This window comes from Pongo abelii, chromosome 2 (assembly GCF_028885655.2).
Source record: "Pongo abelii isolate AG06213 chromosome 2, NHGRI_mPonAbe1-v2.0_pri, whole genome shotgun sequence".
In the NCBI taxonomy this organism is placed as follows: Eukaryota; Metazoa; Chordata; class Mammalia; order Primates; family Hominidae; genus Pongo; species Pongo abelii.
Window position 1 is genome coordinate 135,366,012 of NC_085928.1, and position 20,985 is coordinate 135,386,996.

At 34.8% G+C, this 20,985-nt stretch overlaps 1 protein-coding gene across 12 annotated transcripts in view; it reads right to left on the minus strand.

Moving 5' to 3' along the window:
• The window catches only part of KCNH8 (potassium voltage-gated channel subfamily H member 8), a 395,129-nt gene that overhangs the window by 148,829 nt on the left and 225,315 nt on the right, over window positions 1-20,985 (minus strand). Inside the window, exon 1 of one of the 12 annotated variants that reach the window (XM_054552533.2) lies at window positions 597-849. The exons of the other annotated variants lie outside the window; for them this stretch is intronic. Coding sequence (XP_054408508.2) covers window positions 597-741 — 145 coding nt within the window. The 5' untranslated portion in view covers window positions 742-849. Of the gene's footprint in view, window positions 1-596; window positions 850-20,985 lie in introns of those variants that run through there. 12 annotated transcript variants of the gene reach the window in all.

Sequence of the window (20,985 nt, forward strand, 5' to 3'; positions counted from 1 at the left end):
AGCAATAAAAATTAATACAATACTTATTATGTCATTTGATTCTCAGTATAGCCTTGTGAAGTGAAAAACACAGGAGTTATAACAAGGAAGATTAGTATTATTGTAGATAACACACAGGTTCTTCGTATGAGCCCAGTACAGTTCTAAGTCCTTTATCATCATAATCTCATTGATGCCTTACAACAATGCTAAGAGGTAGTCATTTCTATTATCTCCATTTACAGATGAGGAAATTGAGGCATAAAAGAGGTCAAGTGACTTGCCCTGGGTGATACATCTGATAAAACTGAAGCACAGGATTACATCTTCCAACAAGTTAGTGAAAGAGCAAGACCCAAATCCAAGTCTCCTGAATTCCAGTTCAGGACTTTGAGTCTTGGTACCTTCACAGAGACCACTCTTATCACAGATCTGGAGGCAAGTTCTGGGTGACCCAAGAAGAAAACAATCGTTGTTCTAGTCTATTGTGAATGATATAACTTTTAAAAACTGAATTATTAAAAGTGATATTTTTGTCAAAAAATAAAAATATCTAGGTAATTTTATTGTTAATATTGAGAATATGAAAGAATGAAGCTAATTAATAAAGCACTCACACAGGATAAGAACAATCCCAGGTGAATTCCACTGCACAGTTAAAACGCTATTGTGGCAAAGATGGACCATGGAAGCATGGCCACCGTGAGGGAGACAGGTCAATGTAATGCCATCAGACTGTAAGAGTAGCATGTGAACGTTCATTCTTCCTCTTTATTTTTCTAGGCTCATGTACTTCTGCATTAGCAATGCAATTTAGTACCTCAGACCACCCACTTTGAAATAAAGCGAAGATTTCAACTTCATGTTTTCTAAAAGGAAGCACAGGTGAAGCATTTAAATTCTCATGAATAAGAAAACCCAGAGTTGTTTACTAAGTTCATTAGTGATGTTTGGTTTCCGCAATATAGGCTAAGGTAAGCCCATAAGTTCTTTATAAAATTAAAGGGGATAAATTCCTTGAATAAGTGGCCATGGGATCTACCACAGTTTTCATGGAAAACTCATTACCATCATCCATATACATCCCAGCAGCACTCCCATGAATGGAAGAATGAATGAAGTGAATGATCTATGGTTGATTGATACAGCAACATTTTTAAAGCTATGTGGTTAGTTACGTGGTTGACTAAAGAACAAAATAGTGGTTCAGACTTCTGAAAAAAAAACAACAGGTATTTTCTTGGATAAGTCATTAGAGAGTATTCGTTTAAAGAGCTTTTTAAAAAACAATATATTATTCAATTGAGTTAACGGAATGAAAATAAATATGCTAAATTTAGGTTTAAAAAGAAGTAATTATAAGACTTATACACAAAGAGATAATAGTAAAAGAATAAAAGATTTTAAAATATCTATACAAATCTATTTTTGAAATACTTGAAAATTTTTTGGTTTTTTTCAGGGGAAAAACCTAGATATATATTATTTTCTAAGATTTCTAGGTCTATGATACACTTATAAAGTGTATGGTACACTTGCAAAGACTGTATGTTTATCCAATCAATATGATTTTTTCAGTAACTGATTTCAAAGCGAACAACTACTTTTGTCATACTTATAAGAACAGACATAGTTCTGGTATATTTAAGAAACACTTTTTCACATTCATTGATTTGAATATTTCCCATGCCATCCTCTCAGGTGGACTACTATCACTTGCATTTTAACAATGACACAGGAGATTTAAGTAAAGTGTTTCAAGTCATACAGATAGTAAGCAACAGAGACGGAGGATGTTTTTTGACATTCAGTCCCATTTTCTTTCCATTATCTAAATGATTATTGCACTTCTAAATATATTTTAGAGGAAATAACAATAGATCAGTGCAAGGAAATGCATTTCTGATTGTAGTCCTTCGATCAAATTCAGCATCAGCACTACCCAGGTAAAATAATATTAAATTAGGGTCACAGAATTAAATGTGGTGAGATGAACTGTCTCTGATTCTGGAAGTACAAGGGCTAAGCTTTTGTTCAGGGATAACAGAGAAGTCACTCTGTTTTCTATCCAGTGGTGAGGATGTGGTCGTGGTGTTCACGAACCAGGATAACTCAATGTTTATAAATATTTCCTTCCATTTAAGAGAACTGTAGAGATGGCAAGTACAAGTTCTTCTTTGAAAGTGAAGGAAGCACAGAATAAAAAGATTGTGATGAGGAAGAAAAGAGCTTTCTAGATCTGGTGTCCCTCATCACAGAATCATAGAAACAGAGTGGAGCTTCACAAACACTGAATGTAGCTGCTCCTCCCCCTGTGGCTGTCTCACTCTCTTTAAGATTTTTGTATTTTTGGCTAATTAAATCAGCAATTTATTTAAATATTACAATAAGAATATGATCCCCAGACAATCCATAACCCATCTGAAAAGCAGCAGTATAACTTTCATTTTTCAGAGTCTAGAAGCATGTTTTTCAGCTTTACATTGAAAAATACATAGAAGTGCATTCATTAATATCTACAGTTTTATATGTAATTTTCTTAATATCATTAATGAGCAATTTGCCCAATTGTCCATAAGTACAAAACACACACATATACACACAGTTTAAATTTTTAAGAAATTTCAAAATCCATAACAAATTAACTCAAAAGGATTTTTCACCTAGAAACCTTAATGTCTCCATGTGCTTATATATGCATAAACAATCCTTTATGGCACATGGTATTGGTATCATAATGAGTAAATAAGCAGGGTAATACAGAATTACCATACATACTCTATGTGGTTTATAGAATTTCCAAAAAACTAATCATAATATACCCACCCAAAAGAAGCAGAATATAATTGAATTATCTAATGCTTCAGATGACAGTTAATTATTTTGCACAGTAATCAGTTTGCCTTATTGTATTTGAGTTTTACATAGAATGATTAATAAAAGACAAATAAGCGAGAGAAAAATGTGTACATATTCTATTTCCATACTGTTAAGGCAGCCAAAAGTGAGTATTTCACTTATCTCCCACACTAAGTGTCTATTTATGTGGATTAAAAAGCAGAAAGGTTAAATCCATTTTTTCTAGTTTGATTTCCTCAAGAACTATGTAAATGGAAAGCACAAAAAAAGAGGTTAAATATGGCATAAATTAGTAGGTTTCTTTTCTTTATCAGCATGCATGACAGATGGGAAATAATTTTAAAATCATATTGGCTTACTTGTTAAAAAGTAAATTAAAATACAATAGTGTGCATGAAAGCATATGCACCACACACAAATAATTAATGTCTTCATTTAGCCATTTCTTTAAAAATTAATCAATGTAGTACAGTGTGGGCGGAGAGATATTTAATTAAACCAGCTGCCGACTAATATTTAAAGATACTCTGTTTTTTTCATTGCTTATGAGGCACTCTTTCAAACACATTATGATATCACAGCAAATTTGAGCTAGAAGGTGTGAGACGAATGAATAGAGAGCTGATTAGTGAAGAGAGGATTGAGGGACTAACAATCCTAAGAATAATTGCAATTGATTGCCAATATTAGTGGATGAGAGTTTCATATCACTTGACCCTTGCTCATCTTGTCAGAATTGTCCCTCTTGCTTACCTGAAGTGAAAGATTAATGGAATAGAAAGAGCAGTAGGCCCAGTGAGAAACAGCATTTAAAAACAACTGCATTTAGGAGAAAAAATGAAGCTGACAAAGGGCAATCAGGTAGACTGAGGCATAGTTGATGCTGGTATTGGCTTTTGCTTTGTATCTGTAGGGTCAATTATTCATAGTTGCATTAGTTGGCTGTGTCCATCATTAGGTAGTTATTTTTTCATGTTTTAGAAAAATTTTCTTTTTTCTATTGATACATGACCAATGTACATGTTTTGGGGGTGCATATAGTTTAATACATTCACATAATTTATAAAGATCAAATCAATATAAGTGGAGTATCCATCACTTTCTTACTTTTCGCAAGTCAGAGGAAATGCCTTCTTTCTCATAACTTCCTTTCCTTTATTCTAGTTTGGTTCTCAGCAGCAGCACAGAATACATTGTCCTCTCCCAGCCCAAAGCTCTTTCTATAAATATCTGAGATCAGTCGTCAAGTTCATCTCTCAGTTCTCAGGCTGAATATCTTCATTTCTTTCAACCATCTCTTACTGATATGGTTTCCTCTTCATAGGCCCGATGATACTCTCTAGTTTGATGGTTTTCACAAAAGCCTCATGGAAGAAAGGAAGGATTTGGGTTCTACCTCCACCCACCCAGCCTTTCCAATTTTCAGGCTGAGCTTTTATTCATTTTACATAGTAAGCCTCCTCATCAGTTTTGATTTTGAAAAGGAATTTTCAAGTCTTTAATACAATAAAGAAAAGAAAAAGAAAACCGCTCTTGTAAGGTACTTGGAATTAAATTTACCATCCCAGAAGTGGTCTGGCCAGTGAGGGGGACAGCAGCAAATATGCACAATTCCCATCAGCATTGTTTTCAGAGTTCTTGTTACTCCACAGCCTTGCTAACACTTGATGTTATAAAATTAAAAAATTTTTTGCCTATTGGGTGGGATAATAATAATTCTAATGTGTTTAGAATTATTTTAATACTTCTAGTAATGCAGCCTTATTAAATTGTCACGGTTAAAAAACCCTTTTATTACTATATACTGAAGTGAACTTTTGCCAACTTAAATTCCCAAATGTTATTGTTTTTCATACATATTGGTCCTAATAGACTGCTTGGGTTCTTATTGGAAGAGCTAAAGCGTAGCTATACATTTCAGCTTTTCAATATACTTAAGTATCACAAAATACTGCTATTGAGGACTTGTGTTCTTTGCCTTGTGCGGAGCCCCTGGCACTCAAAGATGAACAAGGCATCCAAGAGAAGCATGCCTTTTTCTGGTAACCATAGGATTTCATAATTTTATTAATCTGCAATCATTCCAGCTGTAGATACATACACACTATCTGTGATCTTGCTTGCAGATCAGAGGAGATAGTGCACACTACCAGTGGATCTTTAATATTCCCCACTTATTGTCTACAACTAATTATTTGTGTTATATTGGTCTTGTGCATTGCTTTTATTTTATTATATAAGTTTACCATATCAAAAGACTTCCACATAACATGTCCATTGGCATGTGTACAGACTATCTATTTTGACTCCCTATATTCACTTTTTCAGTGATGTGTAACTCCAAATTAGATATTGAACTTTGGAAACATTTAATCATTTTTAATAAAAATAATTTAATGATTAAACATAAACATACTGAAAAAACCTTATTTAATCAGTCTTAATTATATAAAGTTTTGACACATTTATTCTGTTTATAGGTGTAGTTATTAGGTGGTAAAGTTTCCAAGTTTAAGTAAAAATAGAAAATATAAGAACTATCTAATCTATAATATTCAATCATGCAATTAAAAAATTAACAATGGGGGTTATTAATTTCATTTGAAGTAAATATTAATTATTCAAGTTACAAAGCTTGGAACTAATGAACACTTGGCTGGGTGCATTGGCTCACACCTGTAATCCCAGCTCTTTAAGAGGCCAAGGCGGGTGGATCACATGAGGTCAGGAGTTTGACACCAGCCTGACCAACAAGGTGAAACCCCGTCTCTATTAAAAAATACATGAATCATCAGGGTGTAGTGGCGGGCGCCTGTAGTCCCAGCTACTTGGGAGGCTGAAGCAGAAGAATCGCTTGGAGGTGAAGGCTGCAGTGAGCCCTGGGATTGTACCACTGCACTCCAGCCTGGGAGACAGAGTGAGACTCCCGTCTCAAAAAAAAAAAAAAAAAAAAAAATTAACGAACACTGAGATGAGTAATAAAAAAATGTGTTAATATAATTGATGTTTGTCCCAAAATGAAATCCCACATGTATGCTCAATAGAGACAAAAATAAATTTAGGTTAAATAATATCTCTTATAATTACATAGCTCTTTGCACTTTAATTATATATATTATGTTCATTTTCACATTTGAGGAAAATAATATTCTTAGCATTTGTGGTAGCTTTTTAGTGCTCTTTACCAAATATTATGGCTCCTTATCTCCTGGAAAGATTATATTTCCTTACCATCTGAAGAGATTAAGTGCATCCCTGTGATTTGCTTTGGCCAAAATTGTGAGAACAAGGGTAACCTGGAACACTTTTATGCAAAAGTTTTGAGGACTGGGGCATAATTTCTCACATTTTCTTCTCCTTGCCTTGATAATTATGGAAGCATATGACAAGATGTGGATCTTCTGTCAGCCTAGGTGCCTGAGAGGTTCTGCCCTCTGTACAAAAGCTCTGCCCATTGTACATAGCATGAGTGAGACATAAAACTTTACACTATATCCCACTGAGACATTGAGATTGCTTGTTACTGTAGCACACCCTAGCCCATCCTGACTGATAGGTGTTTTTGTAAAGCCATAGAGCAGAGGGGCTAACAGTGTAGAATCTCGAGTCCACCTACCTAGGTTGTGGATCACTGGGTAGGTGTTGTCATTATTATTATTATTACTATTACTACTGTTGTTACTACTACTCTATAGGCTTCAAAACTGATGAACAGGGTCAATGAATGACTTAATCTAAGACTGCATCACATATTAATAGTATTATTTTCATTGTTACTTTACAGACCTAATATAGTGGTGTTAAAGTGACAACAAAATAATAATCATCATCAAAGTAATACAGCTAACGTATTAAATTTTTACTTTGTGACAGGAATTGTTTAAGTACTTTCTATGTATTAACTATTTCGGTCATCATGTAGTCACTTTAAAGTAGGTAATATGTCTATTTAATGATACATTAAACACTCAGACATTTAACTTGCTGAAGGTTACCTAACTAGGCAGTGGAAGAGCTAAAAGTTATACTTTAACAGTCTGTCTGTATACGGCCACCAAAACATTATTTACTATAATTCTTACCCTCCTTCCAGCTCAGGAAAGAGGTTATTTTAGTAATATCTATGAATTGTTTTTTTGAAACTTAGTTAATTTTTAGAATCATATAAAGATAGTATTTAGCATTTAAACTATAGGTTTCTATGTATTAAATTGCTCAACATTTTTTTAAATGTTGTATTTCAAGAATAGCATATATACTGTAAAATGCATTAATCTTAAGGGGATAGTTTAAAGAATTTCCCAAAGCTAACCATCTTTGTAGCCAACAACGGATAGAGATATAAATGGAACCAGAACTCCAGAAGCCTCCTTTATGATCCTGTCTAGCCATTAACTTTCAAAATATAACCATTGTCCTGATTCTCATTGATTAATTTCATTTAAATCAGTATGGTATGTATGTCCATTGATTCTATTAATCCAATTGCTGGGTGAGCAAGTATGTGTATATTCTAGTTTAATAGACACTGGCAAAGAGTTTAATAGAGAGACAATACTAATTCACATTCTTATATGCAGTGTATGAAATTTCATGTTGCTCTGTATATTCCTCCAATCCTTGGTAATTTCTGATTTTTTTCTCTTTTTTTTCCCTTTTAGCAATTCTTGTGGTAGTGAAGTTATTTTCATTTTCCTTATGATTAATAACATTCAGCACAAACTACTTGCACATTTATATACTCTTTTTTGTGAGTATCAATTCAGAACTTTTGTCTAAGGAAAATCTCCCCCACCCTCCAGCATTTTTTCTCATTTGCAGGAATTGTGCTATATTTTCATATAAATTGTGTCACGTTCAGGTAATTTCTGCCTACCCTGAGGTCATTAAGATACTCCACTGTGATGTCTTCTAAAAGCTTTATTTTTTAACTTTTATAATTTGTCTACAATCCAACTACAATTGATTTTGTATATGGTGTGATGCAAGAGTCAAGATTTACATTTTCCAGATGGATATCCAATTGATCCAGCACTATTTCTGAAGACATGATTTCCCCAAAACATTGCAGTGGCACCTTTGACATAAATCAGGTGTTCATGATCATTTATGTGCAGATTCATTTATGATCTCTGTATTTTGTTCCAATGGCTTATTTGTCAGATGCTAGTTTTTCCACATTTCCAGCACGGTCAGAAATAGAAGTGTTCACAAACTATTTTTAAGGACTCTTAAGAAGATTTAAAACATAACTAATATATTTGACTTTAAAAGTAAAATTTAAAGATGATTTAGTTATAAGAGGTGTTCTGTTAAAAGTGAAATAGAAGAAAATGTTCTATATTTGAAATAACAGAACTATGCTCAATTAAGAGAAAAATAGATTCTCACTTAAGCATATTATGATTTCATAGTTATTTTTATGAACACCATCAGTAGAAATTGCTCATATTTTTGTGTTTTGCTAGAATTTTATTTCTACTTGTGGTTACAATAATTCAATCTATTTTTAGTAATTGTGAACAGTAAAATCACAAAAAGATCAATAGTATCAAGCCACACCCATGTGATTTCGGTAATGTATGAGCTCAAGCAATAATGCCAAACTTGGCACTGAGTGCTCTTCACTCTAGCTATGTTATAATCCAGGTCACTGAAACCAAAAGGCAAGTTGGGAAGCAAAATAGGGTTTACGTTTTATTAATACTCCCCCAGAGTTACTTGAGTAGAGGGTATAGCCTAATGACCAGTCAAGTCAATATCACTAGGTATTTAAGAGCCAAGAATTTCACTGTGGTAGCTTGATCACCAAAGCCAAGAAGAGAAACAACAAGACAAACAGAATTCAAAATCCAAATAGCCACAGGAACTGAATAAGAAATAACAAGAATTGAGTGGGCCAGGAGGAATTACAGAGCCTGTTAGTGCCGAAGTACACCTGGCCTATAGTCAGAATTGGGGTTGAAAATGTGCCTCAGGAGGTAAGATTCATGGGTTGGAAATATACACTATCAAAAGAGTCGCCAATTAGAGCCAGAATCTCCAAAAATGTGAAGTTGCCAGTCATTTTTATTTGTTCATATTTCATGTTTAAAGTTTTGTTTTTAGGTTCTTACATAGTTTATTCTCTTATTCCATATAATTTCAGGAGGGAAAGAAAGACGTTGTTCCTCTATCTGTTTATATAAATAAATTATAGTATCTAGAGTTTCTCAGTGATATTCCAGAGGCAGCAAAATATAACTCTCAAAACTTACCAATGCTGTGTGTTTCTGTACTTATTCTTCACAGGATATAGGTTGTTGATATAAGGATTAATAAGCAAAACTTTACATAAACACAGCTATTTGTCAGAAATGATCTACTCATATACTCAGGAAAGGCTTATCCTCAAAATAACCTTTTATTACACTGAGATAGTTTTACTGTTTTTTTTTTTTCTCCTAGCAGTATGGATGAAACCAAATTGTCTTTATTGGGGTTAGAGTCAGAAAGTGCTACAATATTTAGGTTACTCAGGACTGAACACTGCCACAAACTATAAGCCTAAACTTTTATTCCAAGGAATTGTTTTCTGAGGCATAGCTCCAAAAACTGAGTAATGCAAATGTGATATTTGTCTGTCACTAGCATGTTGCTTGACTTGGGGTGGTTTTGATGAATTCTGTTACCAAGATAATGTTATTTTCTTTTTTCCTTTTTTTTTTGAGATAGAGTGTTGCTCTGTCACCAGGCTGGAGTGCAGTGGCACAATCTTGGCTCACTGCAACCTCCACCTTCCAGGTTCAAGCAGTTCTCCTGCCTCAGCCTCCCAAGCAGCTGGGACTATAGGTGCATGCCACCACGCCTGACTAATTTTTTGTACTTTAGTAGAGACGGGGTTTCACCATGTTGGCCAGGATGGTCTCGATCTCCCGGCCTCGTGATCTGCCCACCGTGGCCTCCCAAAGTGCTGGGATTACAACCGTGAGCCACCGGGCCGGGCCTTCTTATTTAGCATTTGAACGCTTGTCAGTACTAATGCTATGCTAAATACTTATTTAAATACAGGCAAGAATATCTCCCTTGCTATTCAAGAGATTCAAACATAATTTCCTCTTAATTTGTTTAAGGATTGCTACTGGTCATGTACTTTGTATATTTAAATTGTAATGAGGCTTTTCATGTGTATGGTCAATTCAGATTTTCAATCTGTTACGAAATAACTTCTCCGTGATTAGTAAAGATTAATTTGTATTATTTTAATAAAGTTGCCCAAGATAGTACCTGATCTGATCAAATACACCCTCCAAAGTTGCTTACTATTTTTCTTCTTACTTTTACGTGGTACCTTTAATGAACATGTAAATTACTTGCCCTTGTGTACCTATAGACCTCACTACTTGGGAAGAACTGTCTTGGTGTCTGTGATGCATGAGACTTGAAATACGTTTAAAACATGCAACAGCTAAACCCTAGGGACTATGAAGAAATAGCATACATTTATTTGTTTTGCAAGGGAATTTTTTATGTTGATATTAGGCTCTGAAGTTTATGAGTAAAGGATAATTCATGTAGAGTCAAAATTGTGCCCCAAAGAACTTGTCACCATAAAGTATATCATCATAACATATCATTTCTCATTAAATCCAATATATCACCTTTTTCTTCAGTGTTAAAATAGATTGTGGTATCTGCAGTTAAATAATAGATGAAGTGATTGACTTATATCCAGTGGTCATATTGTTATGTTCCTTAAAATACTAAAATCACATTCAAATCATAACATTCCCACTCCATGGGAGAAGCAAAGAAACTAAGAACAAATAGAGAGCATGGCAGAGGGTGCTCACCTATCTCACATTTTACCTCATATTTTCTTTGAGTCAAAATGATGGGAAAAATTGCTTCTAATACTTAAAACAGTCCCTTGCTTTCCTTGTCTACCTTTCCTTCTGTCTAAAAGTCCTGTAATGCAACTCTGTTGTACAATGAAAAACACAGTGGCAAAAAATAACTGACCATCAAAATTCACTTCTGCTTTCTCCAGAGCAATAGGATTGCAGCTGGAATCACATTTCCCAGCCATCTTTGCAACTAATTATGGTCACATGACTGAGCTCTTGTAATGAAAGTGATATGTGCAAATCTTATGGTTTGCCCATAAAATTGTGCACATTTGCTTTTCCACGCGCTTTTGCTGGCTGCAATGAAGAAAAATAGGGTGACATTACAAGCCACCCATTAAAGATGGTGGAACCACTGTCTGTCTCAGTCCCTAAATGATTATCTAAGAGAACCGCCCCCAACACGCACAACTCCCCCCAACACATATACCTCTCCCTATTAGCCTTCAATACACTACCCAGAACATTAGGTAAGAAATAAAATAAAGAGAAATAAATTTTCATATCCCACAATGCACTGAATTATTGTCGAGCACTTCTTCAAACAGCTTATTAACACTAACAAACAAAGCAAAAACCACTGTTCTCTTCCTTCCACTAACTTAGCATTTTAATGGTTCTCAGTCTTTTGAGAATAGTCTTTTGATGGTTGGTCTTGAAAATCCAATCAAAATGTGACCTTTTATCATTATGAACAAGGAATTCACACAGTTCTCCACCATCTACCATGGATGGCAGCACTCATAAATAAGTTTTTCTTTTTCAATGCCCAGTCAAATGTTGATCAGCATCATCTCAATATATACCACTCTTGCAGCACCTCCTGGGCATTGAAACTCTTAGTGTTGTTTGCTAAAACCAAGGCATTAATATGATCCATTGAGGTCACCTCTGTATACTTGCCAGATTTAGCTAATAAAATATAGGACAGCTGTGGAACTTTGAACTTCAGGAAAAACCAGATCATTCTTTAGCATAAATATATTGGATAAAAAGAAATTGTCCCTATGTCTGATTTAAATGGCTATAACCACCCTTGGACTCTTAATCATCTCAGAATACATCCAGATTACCTGAAATTGACCATGTGTTCTCATCTCTCCAAAAATGTGCACAAATCCACTCAATGCCCTGATCAGGAACCTTAAAAAAGTGTGTGTTAATAACTAGATAGATCCTGATGTGGATCCTGTACAGCAGAAATGTGTTTCAGCAACCAACAGAAAATACCATCTTTTCATTTATCTCCTTGCCACTAATATCTTTTATTTTAGTTCTTTGAAAACAATATTTTCGTTGGCTGCTACAGCTGTTAACCTCCCTGCTATTTCTTCCAGGGTTCATCATTGCCTAGCATAGCAGATGTATACAACTTACATTCTAGATTCCCATTGTGTTCTAGACATTTGTTTCTATTGACAACTTATACACAATAAAGGACATTCTGTCTACGTTCTTCCATGTATGTTTATGGTTGTGCCATCTCATTCTCTCCCTTACCTGTGCACAGCATTGCTGTGTACCCATCGAATGACCTTTTTATGTCTTCATATATTTTTTTAAGTCAGTAATTTTGGACATCTCCTCTTTGTTCACTATTGGTCTCCCAAAAAGGGGAATGAGAGTTGCTTCTTGTTTAGTATCCCAAATTTTGTTCCACTCCAGTGTATTTTGAGTCTCTTCACACTTCCCATTGCACTTTTTGGATTATCCAATGTAAATAAAAATGTTCAAAGTTTCCTCCAAAGAAATAGCACCAAAATTACTGATTTCCATGGAAACCACAATAATAATCAGGCTGTGGGCAATACATTAGCAAATTTAAAATATGTATACAGTCTTTGTATTTTATTCTTTAAAATTAGCTTAGTAATAATATTATATGATAAAATGTCATGAGATGAATATTGGCTTTAAAATAAAATATAAAATAAAACATTTACAAAATAAAATGTGTCCTAATCCAGCTCTCTCACTCAGTAGCAGTGTGTCCTATGGAAAGTTAATTACCTTTCCTAAGTTCCGATTTTCACTTAATTAAGACGAAACTAATAATGGTTGCCCTTCAACTATTTACTCAACCAGTATTTATGAAGCACCTAATATGTACATGTTTAGCTGAATTCTGGGAGTACAAACACTGTTTCTGTATTAAAAGAAATTGTAGTTTAGTAGAGGACACAGGCAAGCAAATAGGTAATTATAAAGTCATGAGATGAATGTTATGGGAATGCCAAGAAAAAATAGCTAACACAGACTTGGGAGGTGAAGCTTGAGGCAGGCAGGCAAGAGATAACAAGCGAACTATATCCTAAAGGATTAATAACAGTTATCAAGGCAAAGAGGAAGAAGGTGGAGGCAGCAAGTCTGCATTTATTTAAAGTTAAAGAGTAGCAAGTGATGGAAGGGATTTAAGCAGAGACATGCCATGATCAGGCATACATTTTATTAAAACAGCAACAAAAACCTATTTATAGCATAGTAAATGAATCCCAAGACTGTAGGTAGAGAAGGAAGTTAGTCAGGGATTGTAGTAGTCTAGACAGAGCTGATGGTGACCAAAACTAAAGAAGCAGCGTCAAGAATAATAAGGGAGAGTGCAAAAATAGGTGGTTAGGAGGTGGACCATACAGGGTTTCGAGTTTGATTTTATCAAGGGATGGAGGAAGAGACAGAAATCTGTAAAGGGCCCTAAACTTATGACTTACTAGATCATTCACAAATATGGGAAAATCCAGGAAGGAAACAGGTTGTGGATTAGTGGGAAAAAATGATGAGTTCAATTTCCAACCTGTGGTATTTTAAGTAGCTATGTTTCATTGGAATGATAATATCCTATAGATAGTTGAATTCACTTGCATAAATTTAGTGAACGAATCAGGCTCAAGATATTGTTTTGGGGGCCACCAACATTGAAATGCTAGGTGGCGAAACAATCTCCCATGATGAGTGTGTGATACAGCGGAGAGAAAGGAGAGAATCAAAGTTAATACTCAGGGGAGGAGTATCATTTAGGATACAGGAAAAGGGGCAGGAGCTCATGAAAGAGACTGAGTAGAAACATCCAGCAAGGAGAAGGAAAATCAAGAGAACACAGTATACAGTGGAAGCCAAGGAAGAGAGGAGGGGTCACTAGTATCAAATATGGAAAGAGGTCTAGTCAGATAAAGACTAACAAGCACTCTTTGACAAACAAGGGGCTACAGGCTACAAGTGACTGAACATTCTTCTGTATCCTTGTTACAACCACTAAAGGAAATAATAAATATAAAAATACTGTTACCTCCACTGTTCAAAATATGTTTATACCTAATTTCCAAACATATTTCCTTTAAAAAAAAGTGATTTAAACTCTTTGAGCTTCAGTTTCTGTATCCATAAACTAAGACGAATATTATCATGCAATTTGGCTCTTAATTATACTATAGTAGGAAAGGTCAGCCTTACAAATATTAAGAGATAGAAAAACCAGAAGGGAGTCTTTTCAGAGTTTTTGTATGTTTCAAATGAGAAAATATAAGTAACTAAACTTTAAACATTTTGATTTTTTGTGGCTATAAAGTAAATTTTTAAAATTAGACAGCATCTCACATTTTTCTTGATGAGACCATCTTTTTATCTAGGCCAATATATGATCAGCCCAAGGGAATCAGGGTCTTATTTACTATTGCAGTCAATTCCAAGACACAATAACTTTCAAACACGCAGCATAAATTTACTGACCAGCTATTATATTGCAGATACTAGATATCTAGCATGTTTATGCTCAGTCATGCTTCTAAGTATATAATCTTTATTCAATGGCCTTATTTGAGGAAGGTGTCTTGAAACATTCCACTCCAGCCATGAATTTCCTTTAGTCTGTAGTAAGGCTAGTCTTAGGTATCATTGTGAATGGGTAAATAATCACAAATACAGCTTCTTTCTTGTTGCCACCTTGGTAAGCTCCTCCTCATTCCAGGTGCTCAGCACTCATGGTCTCTCATCACACTTTCTTATCCATTTCTCTTCTCTGATCATACATTCAAATTCAGTGACTAGTATGGACCAGCCCTCCATCAATTTCAAAATACACCACAGCTATCTTTCCTACACTTATGGAATTATACTACACAACTTGAACAAAGTTTCCACTCTTCTTTTACTATTCACTAAGAGTTTTCCATGCTTAGACAAATTTCCCTAATCATTGTATAGGCTTCTTGAATACAGGGAGAGTGTCTTCAACTTCTTCAATATGCTTTTCATAACCCAAAGCATGGCATCAGATTTATATCAGGCCTGATATAATTAAAGTATTTAGCAACGATTAGATAATTTTTATTAGTTATTTGATAAGAGAGATCTTTAATTGCCTGGTGGCCAGTATGTCTAGCTGAGTTGAGACTGCAGCATCTCCTTGGTCCTCTGTATGGTCATCAGTCTCCCTTTTAGGGTTGTCATCCAGGAAAGGATGATATCCTAACACCTAGCATTTAGATTTGCTGGGCTAATCCCATGCTGTCTCGTAAGCCAACACTAAGCGGGTCCTTGACAAGATCTTGATGTGTTTGCAAGGGTCTGGGCCAGCGCCAAAACCTGTAGGATTTCCCAAGTTACCTGCTCTTTGTTTAATGATACATGACTTGTGAAGAATTAGCAACTCTAAAGTAGGCTGTGCTTTTTAAAAATTAAAAAACAAAATCAGTTACGTGTGAGGCCACATGAAACAAACATGCAAGCCTACCTTTGGAAATAAGGCTGTTGTTCAACTCAATGAGCTACATGTCATATTTTGTTTATCTGAACTATGCTGGTCAGGAGACATATGTTTAGTGCTACATATTCATTATATGATAGAATATTATGCAAATATTAAATATGTTATTAAATACTATATTTGTTGGTGGAATTTGAAAAATAAATGTATTGCCTGGTCCATGTTCTCTGAGACCTCAAAGTTTATTTCCATATATATATGGAGTGGGGGTACACAATTATAATATGGGGTTAAAGAGCGGAGGAAGCAAATAAGTTAAATAGTGCATGATGGAAACCTAACCCAGACTCATGGTAATCGGGGTACTAAGGGATAAAGAAGGCTTTATAGAAGAGTTCACAGATGATACTTCAAGGATAAGAAAAATTTCATTGTGTAAAGAGGAACTAAGGAGATGTCTTGCCATTTTTATTTTCTGGGAGTAGAAAGTGCAAAGATCATGAGACAAGGTGAAAAGAATGACACAGTTGAGGAAGTGCAAATGGTCAGTATGGCTGGAGCCACAAGAAGGAGGAGCAAGTGGTGATAGATAAAAGGATAGAAATAAGGAGTCAAGACCCTGAAGGGTCTTCTATGCTTCTAAGTAATTGCCACATCAGCTCTCTTGGGTGACATCATATCGGTTCTCAACAAATATTTAATACATTGACTACATAAAGACTTACATCCACACACAGGTAGCCAGAATGTTTTCTGTCATCTAAAAATATTTAAGTAACTTTTCACTATATTCAATATATATTTGTTTTTATTGTTTATTACTTATGTATTTACTGATCTTAAAACTATTGGAGTGACGGGAAGAGGAGGTTATTCCAATAGCAAATGCTAACACCATGGACTGAGATGGAAAATACAAACCACGTGAATAATGCCTTTTCTATTTTGAGAGTAGAATTTTATTTTATTTTTTTTTAAACTTTAAGAAAACATACTTGAAAAGTGGAAAGAAGAGAGAATGACATAGCAGAACTCATGTTTGGTAAGAGGGAAAAAAACCCTTTCATTACATTAAGTTTCTAAATCAAGAACTCACAATTTTCTCCTGAGTTTCTAAATTTAGTAACATTCCATTCTTAATATCCCTGCCTTGTTCAAAACAAGTACCACTATTTCATATTTTATGAGCACATGCTCTTCTCATAGTCTATTTACAGTAATATATGTCATAAGGCAGAATCATTCTCAGACACATGCTAAGACAATTTTCCTTCATATTTGCCATCTCTCAAATATTTCAAATTTAAACATTCAGGTACACTGTGAAATAAGTTTTGAATCCATCAGACAAATACAACTTCATTTTCCTTGTGGCATTAAACCTAAGGAAAAAATAAGAATAAGTAACAATAATGCAATATGAATATTATAGTATCTGAATTACTCCATCAAATTAAGTGACTTTAAGTAGTATAAAAAATTCAGAAAGCAGCATGCAACCTATAATATTTCACAGTAGCTATTACTATGAAAATATTAGCATGGACAAATGGCATTTCAACTAGAGCTTTACTGACCAAAAATGCTCGAAGGATAATGTAATTTTTTTAAAAAAAAAGATGTGTTATAAGCTGTATATATTAACATTCTTTGGCCCAATAATTCCACTCCTTCCTAAAAGAACTCCAAATGTGGGAGAAGACATCTTGCTTTCCCCTTTGCTTAGAAAGTTCTTCATCAAGAGATACAGTTGATTGCTTCTTCATTTCTCTTCTGTCTTTATTTAAATGTCATATCCTCAATTATACTTTCTGTGACCACTGATTTAAAATTGCAGCCCATTCCTTCCCCCTTCTTTGCTTTATTTTTCTACGTGCAACTTGTCACTATCAAGCATGCCACATATTTAAATTAATTGTTTTGTTTACTGTTTTTCTCCTATCAGGATGTAAATCATATGAAGGCAAGAACCTGTGTCTATTTGCTTCACTGGCCTATCTCCAGCATCTAGAACAGCACATGGCAAATGATAGGCACTCAGTACATATTTGCTTAGTTAGTAAATAAATATATTTTTCATAGAGATGTTCATTACAATTTTTATATTTCAGTGGCAAAAAATCAAAATCATCTTAAATGTGTAACAATTAAGATGCAGTTATATAAACTAAATAATTCATTATATGATGGAATATTATGCAAATATTAAATATGTTTATAAATATTTATAAAACACAGAGAAATAATTATATTAAAATGTTATGAGAAAAAATATTCCCCAAATTTGCATAGAATACCAGCACAACTACATTAAAACAAGTAGAGAAAACAACAAACAGAAAGATTTAAAATGGAAGCAGACATTGTTTTGGAATGGCTGTAATTGACAGACATTTGTTTTTCTCCACTGCTTCTATTTTAAAGTTTAGATAATTAGCACAGTATATGCACAGAGGAAAATTAAATCACAAGAAAATACCTTAAAATATAATTTGTAGGTTTATCGAGAACACTGTCTTTGAGTATGATTTTGCTTACAGTAAAGAATGGTGGGATTATTTCCAAAAATCCATAAGTCTGTCTAATAGAAAGTGATGGTGAATAAAGTAATTCTTATAATTAAACATAAGCCTATTACATCTTGCCTAAGGAAACATCAATTGCTCTGTTTGAAACAATCAAATGAAAAATAGTCTGCTCTGCAGTTTCATATGGTTAAGGAAAATGTAGTGGTTACACATCCTGGATATCCGTTCAATAGTTAATTTATGATAGTGTTTCATCTTACCATAGTGAATTCTGAAAAGCCTAATGAAGCAATACTTGAACTGATAGTTTGCAAAACAAATGCAATTTTAATCTTTGCTTAAGTGCTTAAGTAGGTACTTTAAAGTCACCTAATTTGAGAGCTCTTAATAAGAATGATGAAAACAGTACCTTACTTTTCAATGCACGGTCTTTTCCCACCAAGGTATTCTGACATGTAAAATCGCTACATTTTTGAGATAAGACACTTACTACCTTACACCTCACTGGGAATCTGAAGTGGTAGTGTAGTTTTCTGTTTTTTGTATAATTATTGCTATATACTCAGGCTTAGATTTATTCACCAAAAAATAGCTGGCCAGTAACCAAGTGGGCAGTGGTTCATTTCTAGTCAGAGATCAATGCTCAGTATAATACATTCCATTTATTAAATGTTCTAAATATATTGTCTTGACATATAGACACTGTAAATATTCTCATAACTGCATTATAAATAGCTTTGTGGGACAAAGGTCAAATCCGAGCCATGAATGCCGTATTGAGTTATTGTTAGTGAGAGACCCTATTACTCAATCCTAGATTAGTGTGAGTGGCTAAACAGAATAACTGGAAGGAGTCTCCTCAACATACTTAAGGCTTTGTGTTGTGGAGGTGTGGGCATGAAGACCTGGGGGTATATGGGTATACGGACCTCCATTGCCACCTTATATCTAAAAGGTGTACTAGGAATAGGTGGGAGAATGTGAGTATGTTAGTAGTAGGGGAGGAGGAAAAATGAGATTTAAAGAGGAAGGGAGAGAGGGAGCCAAACACTAAGAGATGAATGGATGTTAACTAATCAAAGCTTAACTATGTAGTCAGGGTATACCAGAATGTCCAAGCAATTCAGGGGTAAAATTTATTTAATTTTCTCCTCATCATAAAACTTCAACTTTATTTATTATTAGATGTCTTTGCCTTCAGTATCCAAGTCAGTATCTTTAATTTTAGCCATTTTACCTAAGGAGGAAATGACATCTTTGCAGTTGTCAGGAAAATGACTATACTATAAATTGGGATTTGCTTATACAATGAAATAATATTAAAATGTCCATACTCTTTCAGGGCCCACTGATGTTTGTGTATTTACCCTGATAGAAAAAGACATCTAAGAATCCTAGAATTAAATTACCTTTTTGGGGGCTACTAGTGTAACAAGCATTGATATGAGTAGAGTTCAATGGTACAAGAGTACTACCCCTTAGTTCTATTTAACATGAAAGTGAGATTATGTAGGTTATGCAGAATAAAGAGGGGATTTGGAGAAAAGTTTTTTGAAGCAAATATGTATTTGTAAATGCTACTAAATATTGAACTCAGATCCAGCAACATTATGAAGCTGTTGTTAAGAGATCTCTTGAATACTCAAGTTGGTGATTACGCCTTTAGCTAATGACTTGCTTCTAGACTGTGTTACTGGAAGTCCCAGTTGTGCCTTTCAGGCCTCTTCAGAGCTGTTCAGGAAAAAAGAAGGAGCTGAAATGCTGATCAGCTCTTTTCCTTGTTCTCAGAAGTGCTGACGGAAGATTGGAAGGGAGAAGATAACTGGAATGATTACTTCTAATGTTGTTTGACATCATTCAATGCATGTCAGTCCCTAGAGTACTGCAGATAAAGGATGCCTGACTTAGGCAGATATAAGATGATGGTCTTTAAGAGACCTTCTCTTGGCTTTTCAGAAAGATGCTGAGCCAAGTCTGCATAAGTACCTGAAAAAGCCTCCGCTCCTTTAAGTAGTAAATGAATCCTCAGACACTTGTGTTCCTGAAAGCTTTGAGCTGTGCAATGTTCTGGTGTATCTTAGTCCCAAGATTAGCTGGATTATTAAGTATGTTTCAAAGGATGCTAATTTTCTAAAAACAGTAGATATTAAAACAAACTGAGGAGGCTGGGCGCAGTGGCTCATGCCTGTAATCCTGGCACTTTGGGAGGCTAAGTGGGGAGGATCACTTGAGCTCAGGAAACTAGCCTAGGCAACATGGGGAAACCCCATCTACAAAAAAACAACAAAATTAGCCAGGCGTGGTGGCACATGCCTGTAATCCCAGCTACTTGGGAGGCTGAGGTAGGAGGATCACCCTGGGAAATTGAGGCTGCAGTGAGCTGTGATTGCGCCACTGCACTCCAGCCTGGGTGACAGAGTGAGACCTTGTCTCAAACAAACAAACAACAAACAAAAACAAAAACAAATACTGAAGAAATACAGGTTTGATGACCTTGAACATGCCACCTCAAGGTATGCTGCTTTGTTATATTGATTATTTATAGCTGAAGGCATTTGAGAAACAGCAGGTGCAGGAAAGTTTCCCTGACCTTCTTCTAAATGCAAATCATAAAATTTCCCATGAGACAGGTGCTTTCCCCATATCACAAAGAAAAGAACATTCTTATCACTGGAGACTGGGAGTTGAAGCTGAGATGAATCTGGACAAACCAATCTACTAAAACAACTCATCTTCCATTAATTTCCCCCATATATTTCCTAGTCACTGCCCCACAATTTACTTCCCCTGTCTTGTCACATCCTCACAATGTTTAACACATTTTTAAAAAAGGTATTGAAGCTTTGGGGCCTAACAGCTTATCTGGATTTTTATTTTCTTTATGAAGACTCCTGTGTGTATGGAAAAATATTTAATAAAATGTGTATGCTTTTTTTTCCCTGTTAGTCTGTCTTACATTAGTTTAATTCTCAGCCACAAAATCTGAGAAGATAGAAGATTTTCCTCCCCTACATTATTGACAATAATCATCATT